Source organism: Macaca thibetana, chromosome 7 (assembly GCF_024542745.1).
Source record: "Macaca thibetana thibetana isolate TM-01 chromosome 7, ASM2454274v1, whole genome shotgun sequence".
Classification (NCBI taxonomy): Eukaryota; Metazoa; Chordata; class Mammalia; order Primates; family Cercopithecidae; genus Macaca; species Macaca thibetana.
Genome location: NC_065584.1, coordinates 83,695,437 through 83,715,887, shown reverse-complemented (window position 1 = coordinate 83,715,887; position 20,451 = coordinate 83,695,437). Strand labels below are relative to the sequence as shown.

The following is a 20,451-nucleotide window of genomic DNA, read 5'->3' as shown; positions in this document are numbered from 1 at the left end:
ATCCAAATGAAAAGAATGAAGAGCTTTACTAAGCCCCAAACTCCCCTTGCCTAAGGAGTTACTTTCTTCCCCAGTGAGCTGGGTGAACTGTTCAAGCACCTTTGTCGGGCTCCCTTTCCTCTAAATTCCCTGCCTCTCTCTATCTTCTGGCTTCGAGGACAGATGCCAGCAATGCCTAACTCTGTACTGGTCCAGACATCCCAAATCTTCCCAAAGGCATTCTGATGTCAGGCATGAGCTGCAGGCCTAGTTTGTAACTCATTAATAATTCGGGATTGTCATCCTAGAGCTCCAATGAATTGATCTAGCCCATGTAGCTCGATCCTGGATTCACATTAGAATCACCTGGGGAGCTTTTTAAACTGCAGATGCTCAGGCCCCACCCACTCCCAGAGATTCTTTTGTAATTGGTCCAAGGTAGGACTTGACCATCTGGGCTTTTGTTTTTCTTTGTCTTTTCTTTTCTTTTTTTTTGTTTTGTTTTTGTTTTTGTTTTGTTTTGTTTGTTTAAGCCTCTCAAATGATTGCAAGGTACAGCTAGAATGGAGAACCATTAATTCAGCCCTTGTATGTTTGAGTTACTCACTCTGCCCACCTCTAGAGCATTCTATGGCAGGCAAATTAAAGTGTCTCTTAACTATGCAGTCACTGATAAAATAAGAATTAGCACATTCTCACCAAATGAACCTGACTTTAAGGGACAAGTATAGATTCCTGAAAAAGTTGTCTGTAAGTTGAACCTGTACAAATGGAATCATTTTAAACACACCATTTACTGTCACACAGATTCCCTGATACTTTAGTGTGTGCACATGTGAAACCATTTTTTTTCTGAAGTATGAAATAATTGCTTACTATTTTATCTGTATAACTTTGGATTTTGGTGTCCTGAGCTCTCTAAAAAACAGTGTGTTTCTACAGTATTTGAATATTATGGGTAATGGTTTTTGCAGAGTACAGTATGCTCATACTAAATTATAACAGCATATCCTCATGGTAACACTACTTGATAGGCGGAAAGCTTGTACACTGATCCTGAAAAGTCATCTGATAATTCTTGATTAAGCAAATTTCATTCCCTGTGGGCCGAGTGAGGGAGGCAGACCTGTTTGATTTTTACTCCCTTCCTTGCTTCCCCTATTCCCCAGGTTAGGCGAGTCAGAGGATTATGCTGGCATCTTGTCTTTCCTGTGCTTTGAATATGCCACCTACATCACTGGGGAGACAGTGGTGGTGGGTGGAGGAACCCCGTCCCGCCTCTGAGGACCTGGAGACAGCCCATGGGGCAGTGTTGGGCTCTAGCTCCTGGTGCTGTTCCTCCATTCATCCACTGGCCTTTCCCACCTCTCCTCACCTTACTGTTCACCTCATAAAATCAGTTCGGTGAAAAGATGCAGCCTTCCCTGCAGTCAAGGTGGCGTCTTACTCAGGATTCCTGCTGTTGCTGTGGCCTTGGGTAAAGGCCTCCCCTGAGAACACAGGACAGGTCTGCTGACAAGGCTGAGTCTACCTTGGCAAAGACCAACAGATATTTTTTGCCCGGGCCACTGGGGAATTTGAGGGGAGATGGGAGAGAAGGAAGCTGGAGTGGAAGGAGCAGAGTTGCAAATTAACAACTTGCAAATGAGGTGCAAATAAAATGCAGATGATTGCAGGGCTTTGAATCGAATCCACGTGTTCATTTCTCAGTGTGGGGTGCTTAGCTGAGCAGAGAGCAGAAGTCTGGCCAGGCTGGATCTCTGGATCCCCCAGCGCTCCTCCCTGTCTCCAGGACCTGAGCGTGATGTGCAGGGGTGGAGGTGTCTGCAGAGCTGCCAACTGGAAGGAAGGTGACACGGGAACTCCCAGGACACCACGGGGATCCCCGAGGCAGGGCGAGCCGGGCGAGGGTGGGGAAGGATGAACTCTCTAACATCTCCCCGCCCCTTGCCTCCCAGATCTGGCCAGGTCCCCTTCTGGCATGGCCCTAGGTCCCGAGTTCCCTCCCGAATCAGCAAGGACAAGCTGAACAGGTCCTGAGCCGGTGGGGAATAGAGAAACGCCCTACAAGCTGCCCAGGCCCACAAACAAAAGAAATGGGTTCTGCCCACTGGCCCGAGGAATAGTAGACTGAAAGCGGGGACGCTGCCCCCTACCCCGAAGGCCCGGACACCTGGCGACGTACACCGGCCCGCTCACGCGGGAGCCGGCGAGAGGGGTCGGCGTGAGCGCGCGCGGGGGGTCTCACGCTGCTCGGCCGCGCGTCGCGCATGCTCAGTCGGGCAGCTCTCCGGCGGGGCGGGGGAGCCGGCGCTCCGTGGCCGGGGGAGGAGCGCTCAAGCAGCCGCCCCTGACCCGAGCGGGCTCGGCCGCTGCTGCAGCGCTCAGCGCCTGGGCCCTGCCGAAGCCGGGTCTAGCATGTGCTGCGGCTCCCCAGCGGTGGCGGCGGCTCCTCTGCAGCAGCCTCAGCAACAGCGGCCGCCATGGCCAAGCCCAGCGTGGAGCTCACCCGCGAGTTGCAAGGTACGAGGCTGCCTCGGTCTCCGGGACGCCCCGTCCGGGGGCATCCCAGACCCAGCGCGTTCCTCCCCGCGGTGCACCCCAGCCCGGTGTCTCACACCCCTCACCCCATGCATCCCGGCTCCAAGGCAGCCCCTGCATCCCAGTCCGGGCATCGCTGTCCCCGGAGCATCCTCCGCTGCCTGCCTCGCCTCACCCGGTCGGGACCTTCCTGTCCCGGAGCCGCCCGTCCCGCCCTTCGGTGACAGGTGCAGTTCCCTGGCGCTCTCTGGGGCTGACTCTCGGCGTTCCTGGCCCACCTTCGGCGAAGCGTCCAGTCTCCCCTCCGGAGAGTCCCCGCTTCCCCGCCGGGCGGGGCCAAGCCCGCCCCTCCAGGCAATGGGAGCTGCCCCTGGTCCTGACCGCTGCGTGGCTTAACACCCTCCCTCCTCCCGGCCCCGCCCCGGAACTGGCCCTGAAGAGCCCCTTAGGAGCTGGGCAGCGCCCAGGCCAGTGGGGCAAAGAAGAGAGTCAGGGAAGAGGCCCTGGATTGGAGCTAAAACCAAGAGCAGGAGGGTCTCTGCGGCTCGCCTCCCACAGCCCCCGTCCCAGCCTGCCTCCTTCTAGCTACCCACCACCCACACATCAAGGCTGCTCCCGTTTGCATGGTTCTCAGACCTAGCCCAAACCCAGGCCCGGCCACCCAGCATTGCCACAACCCTGACCCCCAGAGACGGGAGCACAGGCTAGCCCACGCAAAGCGCAGGATGCTCATGGATACTCAGAGGCATGCTGCACCGTGGCGGTCTCCCACACCTGCACACACACACAGCACAATCGTGAGACGTGTGTAAACACATCTTCACAGAGATGGCACCCCAGCACACGCGCGCGCGCGCGCACACACACACACACACACACACTATATCTGGGTGGTTCTGCCAGCAGATGGTATGGGTCTCATTTAAACGTTAATTCTTCTCCCCGCCCAACACACAGGGAGGAACTGTCTGGCTCTGTGCCCCTTCCACAGCATACTCATTCACACTTACCTGTCCCCACCAATGCCACACTCAGACTCCCTGACATCTCCAGGAGGCATGCACACTCTCATAGTAAAGGCAGACACTCACACCCAGACCACCTAGAATATAGTCAAAGGGACACCCCACACCCCCACACACTGACTCACTGTGTATGTGTCAATGGCTGTTGTAGTGCATGGGTTGGAAATTCTTCACACCCTTAGAAGTGTAAGACACACCCTCCCACAGACAGTCAGCAACCGTCCCCTGACTCAGGGACATCAGGAGCCAGAGTTTTCTCCATATTCTACTCCTTCTCTAATAGGAAGAGAAAAGCCAAAAAGAAAGAGTGTGAAAAGTCACCCAAGCAGGAAAGGCCTCTGTCCCTGTCCTCCCTTGTCTCTCTGTTTCTCTCTCATCCCATTTGACCCTGACCCTGCCTCTATCTGGAGAGCTCTGGGAGGTGGAGGTGGCCAGGGTAAGGGGAAGCTCTGAGCAGGCTCCCACTCACCCTCAGACAGTATCCGGAGGTGCCTGAGCCAAGGGGCCGTGCTCCAACAACATCGTGTGAAGTTGGAGACAAAACCCAAGAAGTTTGAGGACCGAGTGCTGGTGAGGGCACTGGGAAATGTGGGGAGGCAGGAGGTGGCTGGCAAGGGCAGCTGGCCAGGAGAGGGCAGGGAGCTGGGGGGACAGAGGAGACAGAAGTGGGTGGACACTGAAGAGACAAAACCTGGGGGGAGGAGGCAGGGCTGGACTGTGTTGATGTCCAAAAGTCTAGGGTAGGGCATTGGGTTGGGGGAACAATCCAAGAGCAGAGCTGAAGGGCTTAAGGAGGGCAGGGCCACTAGGGCCCAGAAGCTGCCATGAACCGCCGACATTCTTTTCCTCTCTCTGCAGGCCTTGACCTCCTGGCGCCTCCACCTCTTCCCCCTGAAAGTCCCAGCCAAGGTGAGTTGGGCTGAGGAGCAGGAGAGCACCTAGCATTCTCCCTACCTCCCGAGCCTGGCAACCCGGGTCCTTACCAGGAGCTGAGCATCTCCATCCCTCCTAGGTGGAGAGCTCCTTCAATGTCCTGGAGATCCGTGCCTTCAACACGCTCAGTCAGAACCAGGTGAGTACCAGGGCTCTGGGCCCTACTACTGGGCCAGCTGGAGGAAGGAGCAGAGAGGAGGGAGTCTGAGGCTCTGATGCTTCCTCTCCCCCAGATCCTGGTGGAGACGGAGCGTGGCATGGTGAGCATGCGGCTGCCATCAGCTGAAAGTGTGGACCAGGTGACACGACATGTGAGCTCTGCCCTGTCCAAGGTCTGCCCTGGCCCTGGGTGAGTGGCAAATGAGGGGTCTCTTAAGGCATTAGATAAGAGGGAGAGTTCTCCTTCCCTTCCTCCTTCCCCTGGACCAGGGCTGAGAAGAGCTCTTATGTCCCGACTCCTGGTTTTTCCTGGGATGCAGGAGCTGTAACGGGGAAAGAATTGAGAGCCTCCTTCCAGCCCTCTCTGGAATGACTTGTTTGTTTTCCAGGTGTTTGATCCGGCGTGGAAACGCAGACACCCCAGAGGGGCCCCGAGACACATCCCCCAACTCTGAGACTTCCACATCTACCACCCACAGTATCTGCGGTGAGCAGGGGCAGATATGAGGAAAGTAGGCACTCCACCATCTTGGCCCATGACCACAGCCCTTTGTGCACTGGGTGTTGCCTGCGTGGGATTGCTTTGCCTGCCCTAAGGACTCCCAGCTCCCAGACCTCAGGAAGTTCACGGCATAGCAAGAACCAAGAGCACTGCCAATTAAAGTGAACTTGACTGTTCTTGAATCCAAGCCTATTCCCCATCTCCTTACCCTCGTGGAACCAGCCTATCTCCTGCCCCACAGGTGGCTTCTCTGAGACCTACGCTGCTCTGTGTGACTACAATGGGTTACACTGCCGTGAGGAGGTTCAGTGGGTACGTTGGACAGGGACCCCATAGGGAACAAGTGGGGCCTGGAGGGAGGGGGCTAAGGAGGAAGTGGGGAAGGTGTGAGCCAGTTCCACCTCTCCAAGGATGTGGACACCATCTACCATGCTGAAGATAACCGGGAGTTCAATCTCTTGGATTTCAGCCACTTGGAGAGCCGGTAAGCAGATGGGGCAGAGACTCCACCCTCAAATTCCCAACTTCAGCCCAACCCCAGCCCTTCCCAGGAGCACCCTTCTGGTCCCACAGCCCCAGCTCTAACTCCCCAATTCCATCCCATCCCCATCTACCCATCTAGGCCTTCCCCAGCCCAATTACCTATCCTTGGTCTCTTCTTTTCTGACCCAGCCACCTGCTCACCACTTTCCTGCCCACTTCCATATCCCCACAGAGACTTGGCCCTAATGGTAGCAGCCCTGGCCTACAACCAGTGGTTCACCAAACTCTACTGCAAGGACTTGCGACTGGTAGGAACTAGGAGGGGCTGGTGAGGTGGGGAGGAGTAGTGTCCCCCTTGGCCCCTGATCACAAGACCCCCTCTGTCCTCAGGGCTCTGAAGTGCTAGAACAGGTGCTACATACCCTGAGCAAGTCGGGGAGCCTCGAAGAGCTGGTGCTGGACAACGCCGGGCTTAAGACGTGAGGCCAGCCTCCTCCTTGGGCAGTAGTGCACCCTTAATGTAGTTTTAGGGTCCCAGAACCTCAGAGCATGATGCAGGCCTCTGGACTATCTTATCCAGTGCCTCTCTTTACAGAAGAGGAGACCAAGGCCAAAAGAGGGCACAAAGCAATTCGGAGATCAAGCTAGGACTCAGACCCAAGCCTCCTGACCCCCAGCTCCATGGCCTTTCCCCAGGATGTTCCATGCCCTGTCCTCTTTTTCCATTAACTACCAAGCAGGGTGGGCTGCTCCAGTCTTGAGGACCCAAAGCTGACCTTTGTCTCAGCACAACTTCCTAAGGTGTGGAATGCCCCCAGGTACTCTGGAGTGGTGACAAGCTCCCCGGCAGGCCCTGAGCTATTCCCCTGTTGTGGGGACCTCTGACCATTGCAGCCCCAGCCAGGCAGGCAGGTAGAGGAGGAGGGGAAGCCCAGAGGCTGGGACCTGGGGCTCAGCTCAGGACAAATCCTTCCTCCCCTTCCCTGAAGGGATTTTGTCCAGAAGCTGGCCGGGGTGTTTGGGGAGAACGGGAGCTGTGTGCTGCATGCCCTCACTCTGTCCCACAACCCCATCGAGGACAAGGGTGAGCCCCAGCCCTGAATCCTGTCCCCATCACAATGCAGACCCCTGTCCTAGCCCAGAACCCAACCAGGTCTGAACAGCAGCTCTCCAGCCTGATTCCAGCCCCTGCCCTGAAACCTCCATCCTTGACCCAAGGCCTGTACCCTACTCGAGCCCCCAACCTGACTCTGTGCCACCCACGCCCACTGCCCTGCCCCTCACTGGGCCCGTTTCTCTCTCCACTCCCCAGGCTTCTTCAGTCTGAGCCAGCAGCTCCTCTGCTTCCCCACTGGCCTCACCAAACTGTGCCTGGCCAAGACTGCCATTTCCCCTCGAGGTACTCACACCAGGACCCCTGACCTCTGACCCTACCCTGGTGCTGCCTGGAGTGTTGAGCTCCAGAGGTACACCCACACACTCACACACCATCTCAGGGATGGAAGAGTGAAAAGGAGCCACATTTGGGGAGCGGGGAAGAGTTATGTGCTGAGGGGAAGAGGTGGGGCTAGGGGCCAATCCAGTCCAGTGCCCACTATGCTCAGGGCTCCAGGCACTCGGCCAGACCTTCGGGGCCAACCCAGCATTTGCCAGCTCCCTTCGATACCTGGACCTGAGCAAGAACCCTGGGCTCCTCGCCACGGACGAGGCCAATGTGAGTCCTCAGAGCAGCCTCAGTCCCCTGAAGAAAGCATGCTCAAGCTTCAGGAGCTGGGAGGCCTTCTGCCCCATGGCCTCTGGGGGTGGCGAAACTCCGTCGTCCCTTCCCCTGCAACCTCTCTATCCTTCCTGCTCCAGGCCCTCTACAGTTTCCTGGCCCAACCCAATGCTCTGGTGCACCTGGACCTGTCAGGAACTGACTGCGTCATCGACTTGGTGAGCAGTTGGTGATGGGAAGCCAGTCCGAGGTGATGTGGGGAGACCAGAGTGGACCTCGGTCTCACCCCCCATCCCTGAGTACACAGGTGGACAGAGCTGTCTGGATGACTTCAGGTTCAGCTGAAGTATAAAGCAATGTCTGTAGTTCATACCTGTGTGGCACTTTATCCAGGCCACAAGGTTGTGCTTGCTGTGCTTAAAAGCCAGCCCTTGCTCCCTTCCCCAGCTGTGCGCCCTGGCACCCTCAGGGCAATGGATGCTTTTCCTGACTTGAACAAGGCACCTTAGGAGTCAATGGTGGCCCTGACTTTACACATCCACTGCCTGTGAGCAGCTCTATGCCCCTGTAAGCCAGGCAGGGAGTAGGCCCATGTTCCATAGGGGAGAAAACAGAGGCTTCAACAATCTGAGTGGGCATCTACAGTGGGGCTCACACAGGCTGACCACACAGAGTGAAGAGCCAGGAACCTCGATGGGGAGGAAGGGGGAGTCCTTTCCTGCCACTCCCCACCCCCTTCCAGCTCCCCTGAGACCCACCGTGTCTCCCCCTACAGCTTCTCGGTGCCCTACTCCACGGCTGCTGCTCCCACCTCACCTACCTCAACCTGGCTCGCAACAGCTGCTCCCACAGGTGGGAGAGGAGGGGGAAGGGAGGACAGAGCAAGACATGGCCAACCCCCTCCCTCACTGACCCCAGGGGTCTCTCCACAGGAAGGGTCGAGAGTCCCCGCCGGCCTTCAAGCAGTTCTTCAGCAGCGCCTACACACTGAGCCACGTCAACCTGTCAGCCACAAAGCTGCCCCTGGAGGCCCTCAGGTCGGGTGGGTGCAGGGTTGGGGGCGCATCCAAGGGAACCACGGGGAGCGGGGAGAGGTAAAGGAGGGCCTGCTGACCTCCCTCCCACAGGGCGCTGCTTCAGGGCCTCTCCCTCAACAGTCACCTCAGTGACCTACACCTGGATCTCAGCAGCTGTGAGGTGAGCCGTCAGTCCCCAACCCCTCTGCCGGCCTCTGACCCATGTGTATTTCTCGGACCTAAGTCAATCCCTGGCTCCATCTAGCCTCTGTGCTGACCCTCTGCGACCCCCTGACCTGGCCACACCACCACTTTCCCCTCTCAGTCTGGGGTCTGTGGCCCTCTTTTCCAGAGGCCATTCACTCTCAGTCTCTAGTATCTCTGCCCTTGAAGCTTTGGGGTGGGAGATACCAGACTTTTCCACCAGAGGGCAGGAGCAAGCTGTCTCAGGAATAGCAGCCTTTCTGGCCTAAGTGGGGGAAGCCAGCTCTAGGGAAGGATCTGGTATGGGGAAAGAGTCTCCCTGATTTTACACCCAGATCCTGGCATGAATTTGATTTCTGGTGTGACTACTCTATCCTAAGCCTTAAAGGTGCCCTATCCCCCACCCCAACTCCTGCCTTCCACCCCTCACCTTGTCCCTGCAGCTCCGCTCAGCGGGAGCCCAAGCCTTGCAGGAGCAGCTGGGAGCTGTCACCTGTGTAGGCAGCCTGGATCTGTCGGACAATGGTGAGTAGTGGTGCCTCACTTCCCTGGGGCCGGGGAGAACAGGGACCTGGAGCATGCAGAAGCAGCCCTGAGGGGACACCAGTCAGCCTCAGGCCTCAAGGCCAGGCGTCTCCCGTCTGCTCACCAGGGTTCGACTCGGACCTCCTGACACTGGTGCCGGCACTTGGCAAGAACAAGTCCCTCAAGCACCTGTTTTTGGGCAAGAACTTCAATGTCAAGGCCAAGTGAGGCCCCCTTTCCGTGCCCACAGACCCTTATCCCATCATTCACCCATCCTCTTGGCTCACCGTGTTACCTCTGGCCACCTCTCTCCTCCTCCAATAGCATGACCCCAGCCCCTCCCCTCCTACTCTGAGCCCCACCTCCCTGCAGGACCCTGGAGGAGATCCTCCACAAGCTGGTGCAGCTAATCCAGGAAGAGGACTGTGTGAGTGCCTGGGCCTGGGAGGGGACCTGCAGTCGGAGGAGGCTGTGGGGCTGGGCCCAACCCCCCCTTGCCCACACAGTCCCTGCAGTCACTGTCGGTGGCAGACTCCCGGCTGAAGCTTCGTACCAGCATCCTCATCAATGCCCTGGGCAGCAACACCTGCCTGGCCAAGGTGGATCTGAGCGGCAATGGCATGGAGGACATCGGGGCCAAGATGCTGTCTAAGGCCTTGCAGATAAACTCCTCCCTCAGGTGGGGCCCACACTGGGTCCCCCTGACCTGGAGCCCCAGCCCTTCCCCATATATATACAATCCCCCTGCTTGCCTTGATGCTCTGGACCCCAGCTTTCAGAAGACCCCCAACCCCAGAACCATCTCTGAGTCATCCTTATTGCCCCAAGAGGATTGTGTCCCCGGCCCCTAGTAGGGACCCAGGGGGAGGGATGCTAAACTGGTGCTTACCCTCCCCCCAGAACTATCCTATGGGATCGGAACAATACATCTGCCCTGGGCTTCCTGGACATCGCAAGGGCCCTGGAGAGGTGAGTAGACGATGCTTCTGCCCTAATCCAAGTCCCCAGCCTCCCTGTGCCTGGATCAGGCCTGAACTACTCTTGCCCCACCCTAGCCCCTTTGACCTATTTGCACAGAAATTTTAGGAAGGGCCATGGAAGAGAGAAATGATGAGCAAGGGGGCTGGCGGGCTGCTCACCAACAGAGGAGGCAGGGGCCTCCCATCCTCACCTGTTCCCACCCAGCTGTGCCCCTGTGTCCCACAGCAACCACACGCTGCGCTTCATGTCCTTCCCCGTGAGCGACATCTCCCAAGCCTATCGCAGCGCCCCTGAGCGCACGGAGGACGTCTGGCAGAAGGTGCAGGGTGCTATCCTAAGCAGGGTGGGACAGCAAGGGGCAGGGCGCAGCCCACATCCCCAGGCCCTGACCCACCAACCCCATCATCTCCAGATCCAATGGTGCTTAGTGAGGAACAACCACTCCCAGACGTGCCCCCAGGAGCAGGCCTTCAGGTTGCAGCAGGGCCTGGTGACCAGCAGCGCCGAGCAAGTAAACGTTTCCCTCTGGGACACAGGGGGCATACCTGGGGCATGCAGGGCACAGGTGTGATGTGATGGAAAATTGAGTGGGGGGAGCATGAAGAGGCACTGCATGGTGCCTGTCACTGGACTGAACCATGTGGGGAAGCAAAAAGAGAGGGCATGCCAGATATGGGCTTCAAACATACGTGGGCGAACAGCAGGAGTGCACAGGACTCTGGGAGCTCAGCTGAGTATTCAGAAAGGCTGTAGCAAGGGGGACCAGGCCAGCCAGAGACATCACCTCCACCACTGCTAGCACCAGTAGCACTGCCTAAGGGGTCCCACCTGCGAAGATGTGGAAGCAGGGGTCCCCTTGACACCCCTGCCACTGTGCTCCAGATGCTGCAGCGGCTGTGTGGACGAGTGCAGGAGGAGGTGCGGGCCCTGAGACTCTGCCCCCTGGAGCCCGTGCAGGATGAGCTACTCTACGCTCGGGACCTCATCAAAGATGCCAAGAACTCCCGGGCGGTGAGCCCTCCACAGGCTACCCTTCCCCTGAAGTCTGGAGAACCCAAGAAGGCCGACCATGCTAAGCCATGCCAGCCCTGCCCTGTGCATCTGCCTTCCTAGCCCAGGGACCCCGGAGATCTAGCAAGTCCTGGTTCTGGCCTGCTAATCATAACCCCTTCCTTCTCCAGCTGTTTCCCAGCCTCTATGAGCTGGGCCACGTACTGGCCAATGACGGGCCTGTGCGGCAGAGGCTGGAATCAGTAGCAAGCGAGGTGTCCAAAGCTGTGGACAAGGAGCTGCAGGCAAGTCCTGGAGAAGGGAGGAAGCCATGGTGGGAACCCAGTGTTGACTGAGGCCCTAAGCCCAGAGCTAAAGTCAGAGCTGGGAGACTACTGGAGGGCCAGGAGGACATGTGCAGAGTTGAGACCACCCACAGTCCCACGTTACCAAGGCATTGCTGCAATATCAGGCTTGGATTTTTTTCTGTGAGCTTTGATGTTAGTCCCTGAACTCTGAGCCCACCCCTTCTGGATTTGGATCCTTGGACTGACTCCCCCTGTCTATATGGTAGGGTAGAAGGAGCACTGACCAGAAAGTAGGGAAGCCTTAGTGTCCAAGACTCTGCCACTAACGGTTTTGTGACCTTAGGTGGGTCCCTTGGTCTCAGCATGAGGGGCTGAAATAGATAGTCTCCCCTGCTGTGGTGCCACCCCTGACCCTGTCCCCCTTGGGCCTCTGGCCTCCCTTTCCCCCATACTAGGTGATCCTGGAGTCCATGGTCAGCCTGACACAGGAGTTATGCCCTGTGGCCATGCGGGTGGCCGAGGGGCACAACAAGATGCTGAGCAATGTGGCGGAGCGTGTCACAGTGCCCCGGAACTTCATCCGAGGGGCACTGCTGGAGCAAGCAGGACAGGACATTCAGAACAAGCTGGAGTGAGAGGCGAAGGGCAGGGCTGGGGGCTGAGCTGGATTTGGCCGAGATCACTTAGGGACTTGGGACTGGAGAGCTATCAGCAATGAATAATGAATGGCACAATCTCCATTACAAGGATCAATCTTTAACCAAATGCAACCTTGCTATTTAGGGTCTGACTGGTCTTTGCCCTAGAAATCTAAGTGCTGAGCTGGGATTTAGGAGCCAAAGGTTGTGCCCACACAGGTGTACACACACATACCCACACAAATACACCAGGAATGGGATAGCAGGGCCTCCTCGGAGGCGTGGACAAAGAAAAGTCCCTAAGTTGGGTATGTGGAAGCACTGTCTTCCTTCCAGTTTTCGTTGCCCCTAGAGCTCTTTCATTCTGGGTCTGGGTGCCACCACTCACCAAAGCAAAGGAAAGGTACTACACATATCCATGAAACAGCTAGGTCCAAGGAAGGGTCTTTTCTACCCTCACAGTAGCAACTAGCAGGGTTTAGTTAGTCAGCACCCCAATTACCTAGTTCTGTTCCGCTGGGGCTCCAGGGGCCTGACCTAGGGCCCCCTTGCTCCTTCTTCTCCTCAAATTCCTCTTTCCCCACACATAGTTGGGCTGGGGGCTCCGGGGTGGGACTAGATCTGTATTTATGGACAAATGAGTGTCGCGGGCTAGGCTGCCTCCTTCAGCAGCCACATGCGCTCCATGGGCAGACAGACCAGGCCAGCTGGCCATTCTCTCAGGCCTCTGGGAAAGGGAGTGGCTCAGGGGCCATGCGAGGGACTGAGGTACTACTGTTCTGAGTAGCCCCACCTGTGCCCACAGTGAAGTCAAGCTCTCAGTCGTCACCTACCTAACCAACTCCATAGTGGATGAGATCCTGCAAGAGCTCTACCACTCCCACAAGAGCCTGGTAAGGCTTCTGCAGCCTGGCCTGACTCAGGCACACCCTCTACCCCACATTATCCTGTCTCCCTAATCACTCTCCCCTTCAAGGCCCTGGGAGGTGGGCAGCTTCCTTGGAATTCTGTTCACACCTGCCCTTCCCCAGGCCCGGCACCTGACCCAGCTAAGGACGCTGTCAGATCCACCAGGGTGCCCAGGCCAAGGGCAGGATCTGTCCTCCCGGGGCCGAGGCCGGAACCATGACCACGAGGAGACCACAGATGATGAACTTGGGACCAACATTGTGAGCCCCCCGCTCCCTGCTCCTCCTTAATAACCGGGGCCCTGCCCTTAAACCTGCACAACACTGTCCCCTTTCACTGCTCTGGACTCCCCTGGCCACCTCCCTGAGCCTGGCCTTCTGCCCCCAATCCCAATCCAACCCAACCTCTTCCCTCATCCCAATGCCTCAGCCCTCTGAGGAGCAAGGGGCAGGATGGGCTCAAATAAGGTTTCATGATGAATGGATGGCTCTGGCCCTGCCACTCGTCTTCATTTCTGCAGGACACCATGGCCATCAAAAAGCAGAAACGCTGCCGCAAGATCCGGCCGGTGTCTGCCTTCATCAGTGAGTCTCCCAGCCTCCGTTCTCATGGACTCCAGACTCCCACCCTCCATAGCCCCTCTTTCCCTTGATTTTTTCTCTGTCTCCCCATCCTGCTTGCTCCCCACTCCTCTGCTAGTCCCTCTAATGCTACTGTCTTTGCAGGCGGGAGCCCTCAGGACATGGAAAGCCAACTGGGGAACCTGGGAATCCCCCCTGGCTGGTTCTCAGGACTCGGGGGCAGCCAGCCCACAGCTACTGGCTCCTGGGAAGGTCTATCTGAGCTGCCCACTCATGGTTACAAACTAAGGCATCAAACACAAGGGAGGCCCCGCCCCCCCAGGACCACGCCTCCAGGACCTGGTCGGCCCAGTGTGAGTCCCTAAGGCCTCACAAGAGGATCCCCTTCACTTAGTGATGCCAGAGCCAGGGGTTTTACCTTTAGGACCCAAATTCCAGAAACAATAGCCTTGAGGGATTGGGCAGGAGCCCAGGCATGCCAGTGAACAGATAAGGGATTGTCCAGTTTGTATGAGAGCTAGACCTTGTCACAGATAAGAAATCTCTGTCTGCCGGGCAGTGTCATTCTTATTTTGGTGAAGGATAGAGCCACCAAGAACACCAAGAGCCACCAAGCTTAGGAAACACTGGGTGAACTGAAGTCTAAATGTCCATAAATGTCCAAGCCCAAAGGGGAATGCTCTGAGTGGATGGGAGGTGGGGCTTCCTGACCTAGATGAGATGTCCCATGGGACTTTCCTCCCAGCAGATGCCAGCACCTGGGACTCGTCAAGAGAATGGGATGGCCACCCGCCTGGATGAGGGGCTGGAGGACTTCTTCAGCCGAAGGGTCATGGAGGAAAGTTCCAGGTGTGATGCCTAAAAACACTCCCATTTTCAGCAGGCCCCAAGGCCCTAGAAGGGCTCCTGTGTCCTCCCAACTCCCACGGGAGTCTCTATAGCAACAGTGCCCAAAGCCAGTCTCCGTGGGACATTTCCCCACATTGTCATCCTTCCCCACCCAGCTCTCAGGGCCCATGACCTCTGCATCTTCTCAGGACAGCTGGGAGGAATGAGGCCAGAGTGAAACACCACAGTGGATGAGAGGGAGGTGGGGAGCAGCCCTGGGACAGGTTACCCATTAATGCTGAGAGGCCTGGGAGGTAGTATTCACTGTCACTGTCCTGCAGACTGCCCAGGGTCTGTCCAGGAGGAGCCGGGTCACTTGGAGAAGCTGAGAGGAGATGCGGGGGAGGTGCCAGGGAAGAAACAGTCAGTCTGTGGGAAAGGCTGCTGGAGGATTACAACGGGACAGGAAAGGCAAGGGCGTCATCTCCCTGAGAACGAAGTGGAAAGGGCTGCAGTGCAGCAGGAGAGACCAGATGAGAGGAAAGCAGGTTTATCAGACCCAGGATTGAACTTGCATCTGGCATTTGTTGCTAACTTACCCTGATTCTCCCCAGCTACCCCCGGACTCTGAGGACCGTGCGGCCAGGACTCTCAGAGCCACCGCTGCCTCCACTCCAGAAGAAAAGGCGCCGGGGCCTGTTTCACTTTCGCAGGCCCCGGAGCTTCAAGGGGGACAGGGGGCCGGGGTCCCCCACCACTGGACTCCTCCTCCCTCCACCCCCACCCCCTCCCCCGACTCAGGAGAGCCCCCCTAGCCCAGACCCCCCAAGCCTCGGCAATAACTCCTCTCCCTGCTGGAGCCCAGAGGAGGAGAGCGGCCTCCTGCCTGGATTTGGTGGGGGCCGGGGGCCTTCCTTCTGCAGGAAGATGGTAAGTGAGGCAGGGGGTGCTGTGTCTTCCCCTTTTCCTGCCCCACACTTAACCCAATCTCCTACCCCACCCCAAGCTTAATGGGAAAATGCTAGGACCCAGGGTTCTCAGGAACACTGGTTTCAATTCTCCTCTCCTTGAGAGTGGACTAAGACCCAGTGGCCAAGAGCATACTGGGAGTGCTATATGCGAATGCAGGTGTTGGAAGGACTCTTCAGAGGGTCTCCGCAGGGCTTCCCCACGGCTGGGGACTCAGTGAGGCAGGGGTCCTCCTGACAACTCCCTCGCAGCCTGGGGAGCTCCCTTCCACTGGGAACTGCTAATAAATAAGAGACCTTGTTCTAGGGCACTGAGGTGTCGGAGCCAGGGGAGGGGGGCCCAGCCCCTGGGATAGCACAGCAGCCACGGGTTCACGGTGTTGCCCTTCCTGGGTTGGAAAGAGCCAAGGGTTGGAGCTTCGATGGGAAACGAGAGGTGAGTGGAGCCTGGGACAACAAACTGTGGGTCCTGAGGGTACCTGTCCACCACCCTCTCCTTCCCACACCCTCATCCCTGATGGTTCAGTAGGGAAAGCAGATGCTTTGGCATTAGAAGATGTTAGCTGCTGTTCAGCTCCCACCACACACTTGCCATGGAGCCCTGGACTGGTCACTTAACCTCTTGAAACTTCTTCTTCTTTACTGTAAAATGAGGGGTTATAAAAATACTTATCTCTAGAGCTCTGTTTCCCAAGCCATGGTGACTTGATTATAACCTTTGCGACTGATTTTTACCTGAATTATTACTTACATCGTATTTTTATTTAAATTAACTCACTTTTTTTTAACTTAGGCTAGACCTAGGCATTATCATCTTTAAAATCACAGGCTTTTTGAATGACTCATGTTTTTTTCTACTACACATAAAATACATGTGTAACTATAAAGATGGAAGTATACTCATTTGTGTAAGTCATTTCTTGTGCCCCTGGGGAGGTATGGGTGCCATTCTTTGGAAAACAGTCTAAGTGTCTAGGGACTAATGACAGGAGAATGACATGGGAGATGCTAGAGCAGAAGCCCTTTGTCACCTGCAGTCCTGCCACAGAGGAGACTTTCTTACGACCTGACCCACTGTTCTTTCAGGGCCCAGACCAGGAGGGCAGCACCCAGGCCTGGCAGAAACGGCGCTCTTCGGATGATGCAGGTAAGAACAGTCACATTCAAGCCCTTCCTTTGACCCCTCTCTCGGGGGTCAAATTTACCTTTTTCCTTTCTCCTTCTCTCTTTCTCATCCCTTCTCTCTACTCCAGGGCCTGGATCCTGGAAGCCCCCACCACCACCCCAAAGCACCAAACCAAGCTTCAGTGCCATGCGCCGAGCAGAGGCCACGTGGCACATAGGTATGGAAAGCCTCTTCTCAGGCAGCGGTACTGAAAGCCCAGGGTGTGTCCAGAGAAACAGAAGCCCATGGCCCCTGTGCTGGGGAATGTATGGCCAAGGTGGGCCAATGAGAAGTCAACACAGTGAAAATGTTTAAGGATATTTACAAAGCTACATCCAAAAGAGACAACCCAATCCAAAGAAAGCGTCTACAGAACAAAAGCGGCTTCTCCAGTGTTAGCAGACAGGAGCAATGCTTTGTGGATGGCTCTGGTGAATTCTCTAGAGCAGGTGCAGCCTCTGGTCACCGTCAGCACAGTGGCAGCCTCTGTAGAGAAGGCTTCTCTCTGCACCTTGCTGGGAAGAGGGTGGGCAAGTCAAACTGCCAGCAAGCACCAGCTATGCCAGGCCCACCTCACACATTCCAGCCTCCTCCAGAAGTCGTTTATCAACTCACCCTCAGCTCACGCAGAAAGGTGCCCCAAACACGGGCAAGAGCTCTGCCTCGGAGGTCAGAAACCTGCAGTATTAGTCCTTCTCAGCCACCCACAACTTTACACAAGTCATTTACTTTCTGGCCCCATGACTGGAGGAGTAAAAGGGAGGGGATTATCCCAGGCATGACACTTCCCTCCTGCTGGCCTCAGTGCACCTTCCACTTAGGGAGTCACTAAAGAAAAGTTGGTCAGCTCAGCATCAACTCCAGTTGCCAAAGGCCTGGACTATGACCCTCCAGCAATACTGACATAAACAAAATCTCCCTGTTAATGGTGACACCCCCTCAGCCTCTTCCACTCCCATCACCAGGCTAGGGCGTAAGGGCTGAAAAGAGCTAAGAGCTGAGCTGGCTGGTCTGGCTTGAGCCGCATGCTCCCCACTGTCCCATCCCACCCATTCTGCATCTGCCCCTCTCTCCCCTGTAGTGCAGAACCAGGCGAGCCTGAGACTTGGAGTGCCTGTGCCCTTGCCTCCTCCTCCAAGGCCAACCCAGCACTGGGGGCATCTTTGCTGATTTTTTCCATCCCATGCACAGGCTAATTAAAGCGCCCAAAGTATGGCTCCATCTTTCATTTAGGAAACCGCAATAGTCAGTCAGTTGCCCCACTGCACAAACACCTCACAGATGCACACGTAGACAACACTTTCCAGTGTGAGACCCACAGGCTCATGTTGCTTAAAGGCCACCAGGGCGGGGGATGAGTGTGCCAGGGCACCCCTCCATCTAAATCAGACTTTCAGACAGAGTTCCGGGAATGCCAGGCTGCAGCCTTGGCAGAGCCCCCAGGGCACTGCAGCCTGGATGGGCAGCATGCCTGTGGACCCAGCAGGCCCTGGGCCCTGGCTCTGCCCCAGCAGGAAAGGGGTCGGGCACTGCTCTGCAAGAGGGACAATTAGGCCAGAGTCCCCTCCAGAGGTGATGGCCTCAGGATGATCCTGGGAAACAAGGGCTAAGGAGCGTGGACATAGAAAGGCACATGAAAGGCCAGGTGCAGTGGCTCACGCCTGTAATCCCAGCACTTTGGGAGACGAGGCGGGCGGATCACGAGGTCAAGAGATCAAGACCATCCTGGCCAACATGGTGAAACCCCATCTCTACTAAAAATACAAAACTTAGCTGGGCGTGGTGGTGGGTGCCTGTAATCCCAGCTACTCGGGAGGCTGAGGCAGGAGAATCACTTGAACCCGAGAGGTGGAGGTTGCAGTGAGCCGAGATTGCGCCACTGCACTCCAGCCTGGGCAACAGAGCAAGACTCCATCTTAGAAAAAAAAAAAAAAAGGTACATAAAAGGCAGAGACATAGGAGCAAATGGGATAGGAGCAAATGGGCTTGGAGGGAGAAAGTCCTGGCCTCCAGGGCTTCAGTGGAGAGAGGAGACGGGGCAGGAGCTATGCAAGAATGCCTTTTCCTGCAGCTTCTCCTCTCTCTCATCCCCAGCTGAAGAGAGTGCCCCCAACCACAGCTGCCAGAGTCCCAGCCCAGCCTCCCAAGATGGGGAAGAGGAGAAGGAGGGGACCCTCTTCCCAGAGAGGACACTTCCAGCTAGGAATGCCAAGGTGAGGGGCCAGCAAGATGGGTGGGGGAGGCACTTTGATGAGGCAAAGGGACTAACTGACCCAGCATCTTCCTTCCTCTGCCAGCTACAGGACCCTGCTCTAGCTCCACGGCCTCCCAAGCCAGTGGCTGTGCCCAGGGGCCGCTGGCCTCCCCAGGAGCCAGGGGTCAGGGAGGAGGCTGAGGCTGGGGATGCAACTCCAGGAGGCAACAAACCCCAGCTGAGGCTGGGATCACAGCAAGACCAAGAGGAGCCCGAAGTCCAAGGTCTGCCACCCTGGCTGAAAGGGGGGCTCAGGGCACCTCTAGGACTTTGCTGCCCACATCAGGTCCTCTTCCAGAGCATGGAATGAGTGAAACCAAGAGTCACAGCCTGGATGAGCATCCCAGCCTGACCCCCACTCCTGTGTTAGGCCCGCCTTGATTGTTATTTCAGGGCTCCCTGATCCAGGCCGGCGGACTGCCCCACTGAAACCCAAGAGGACACGGCGGGCACAGTCCTGTGACAAGCTGGAACCTGATAGAAGACGGCCTCCTGACCCCACAGGTGCTGGTGGTGAGAGGGCAAGTCCCCCTTCCCACCTATCTGTCCAACATGACACCCCTCGAAGCCCCAACACCAGGTGGCTGGCTGTCCCTGCCCAGGAAACAGGGCTCCCTGGATTTGTCCCCAGCAGGAACCAGTGAGCCAGGAACAGACTGACAACTGCCACAACACCCTCCTCAGCCCTCGACATGTGCCTCACAAGGACTCAGACCCCTAGCCACCCCTAGTCCCCCAGGGCCTCCTGCCAGCTCCTGTCCTACAGGGGCAAGATGGCAGGACCAGGCATGGGGGAGCTGGAGACAGGGACTAGAACAGAGGGAGCCACCTGGAGAGATGGAGGCTGTCAATGCCTGCCTCGATGCCTCTCTCTGCAGAGAGCTTCTGGGTGGGGGCTTGTCTCCTCCCCCAGGAGGGTGGATCTCTGTCCATCTATCACCAGGGACTCTCTCCCCACTTGTATAGAATAAAAAAACAAAATCACTGCCTGCCTCGAGTCTCTGCTATCTTCCCCATTCACTGCCTCCACCTTCTGCTCCTTTGCCACAAACCCTCGGAGCTTGGCCACAGTGGAGAAAAGTGAGAAACATTCCACAGGGATAGACTTGGGGTTCTTAGAGGAGCAGGAGAAAAAAACAGAGAACTGTCGAGGGAAGGGGACTGATAAGTCCCCAAGTCAAAGTGGGTGTTATGCACAGGGTCAGGGCTGAGCTCCCTGGAGAAGGAACCAAAAGGACAGAAACCAACACCAATGTCTGTCCAGCTTTTGGGGGTGTAATGGGATTGGAAGCCCCAGTGTACCAGAGGGACACTGGGGAGCAGTGCGTGCGTGTGTGTGTGTGTGTGTGTGTGTACATGCGCATGCACACTAATGGGGGAATTACATGATGTTGTGTCGTCCTGGGGGCACCCTCACTAGTCAGAAATCTCAATAGCAGAGTGGCTTGCAGGTGAACAGAAGTCTCTGTGGCATGAGGTCAACAACTAAAGTCGCTGCCTCCCATGGTGTCCTAGCAAATACTGTCTTGGCATTCAAGATCCCACTCAAAAGGCCCTTTCTCTGTGAAGCCCTTCCTGATGGCTTCCCCACTCATCCATATCGCACCCTGCCTTAACGTGCTCTCACTGCATCCTGAGCAGGTCCGTAACATTGCACCTGTCACACTTAATTGCATATGTGTATTGGCTTATCCTCTCTCTGTCTCTCTGTTCCACATACATCTGCCTCCCCCAGGGGCAGAGGC

The 20,451-nt window shown here is 56.6% G+C and overlaps 2 protein-coding genes across 5 annotated transcripts in view; both read left to right on the top strand.

Annotated features, from left to right (window-relative positions):
* The window catches only part of LOC126958818 (dehydrogenase/reductase SDR family member 4), a 94,384-nt gene extending 93,066 nt beyond the window's left edge, over positions 1 to 1,318 (top strand). For 2 of the 4 annotated variants that reach the window (XM_050797501.1, XM_050797495.1), the window contains one exon: positions 1,149 to 1,278. In XM_050797501.1, the coding sequence (XP_050653458.1) occupies positions 1,149 to 1,263 (115 nt within the window). In that variant the 3' untranslated portion in view covers positions 1,264 to 1,278. Of the gene's footprint in view, positions 1 to 1,148 lie in introns of all 4 variants that reach the window. The other 2 variants (XM_050797497.1, XM_050797503.1) reach the window with 2 other exon arrangements.
* Positions 1,319 to 2,277: 959 nt separating this feature from the next.
* Positions 2,278 to 19,690, top strand: CARMIL3 (capping protein regulator and myosin 1 linker 3). The gene is made up of 40 exons (XM_050797532.1): positions 2,278 to 2,502; positions 4,021 to 4,115; positions 4,404 to 4,454; positions 4,558 to 4,617; positions 4,712 to 4,827; positions 5,027 to 5,124; positions 5,381 to 5,451; positions 5,550 to 5,623; positions 5,855 to 5,930; positions 6,013 to 6,101; positions 6,612 to 6,706; positions 6,935 to 7,021; positions 7,227 to 7,336; positions 7,480 to 7,557; positions 8,115 to 8,191; positions 8,272 to 8,376; positions 8,467 to 8,536; positions 9,003 to 9,084; positions 9,212 to 9,308; positions 9,457 to 9,511; positions 9,591 to 9,763; positions 9,985 to 10,053; positions 10,291 to 10,384; positions 10,478 to 10,576; positions 10,948 to 11,076; positions 11,247 to 11,360; positions 11,819 to 11,994; positions 12,807 to 12,894; positions 13,033 to 13,170; positions 13,431 to 13,494; positions 13,636 to 13,844; positions 14,240 to 14,340; positions 14,934 to 15,249; positions 15,595 to 15,723; positions 16,374 to 16,434; positions 16,541 to 16,630; positions 18,547 to 18,665; positions 18,750 to 18,930; positions 19,100 to 19,210; positions 19,341 to 19,690. The coding sequence occupies exons 1-40, from the start codon at positions 2,463 to 2,465 to the stop codon at positions 19,364 to 19,366; spliced, it is 4,113 nt and encodes a 1,370-aa protein (XP_050653489.1). The 5' UTR covers positions 2,278 to 2,462; the 3' UTR covers positions 19,367 to 19,690.
* Positions 19,691 to 20,451: the final 761 nt, after the last annotated feature.

What these genes read in the sequence shown, in the direction of transcription:
- CARMIL3 (XM_050797532.1), top strand. Translation starts at nt 2,463, where the DNA reads ATGGCCAAGCCCAGCGTGGAGCTCACCCGCGAGTTGCAAG. An exon ending in AGAGGAGCCCGAAGTCCAAG is followed by an intron (nt 18,931 to 19,099) that starts GTCTGCCACCCT and finishes TTGTTATTTCAG; the next exon opens with GGCTCCCTGATCCAGGCCGG. An exon ending in ACGGCCTCCTGACCCCACAG is followed by an intron (nt 19,211 to 19,340) that starts GTGCTGGTGGTG and finishes TGTCCCCAGCAG; the next exon opens with GAACCAGTGAGCCAGGAACA.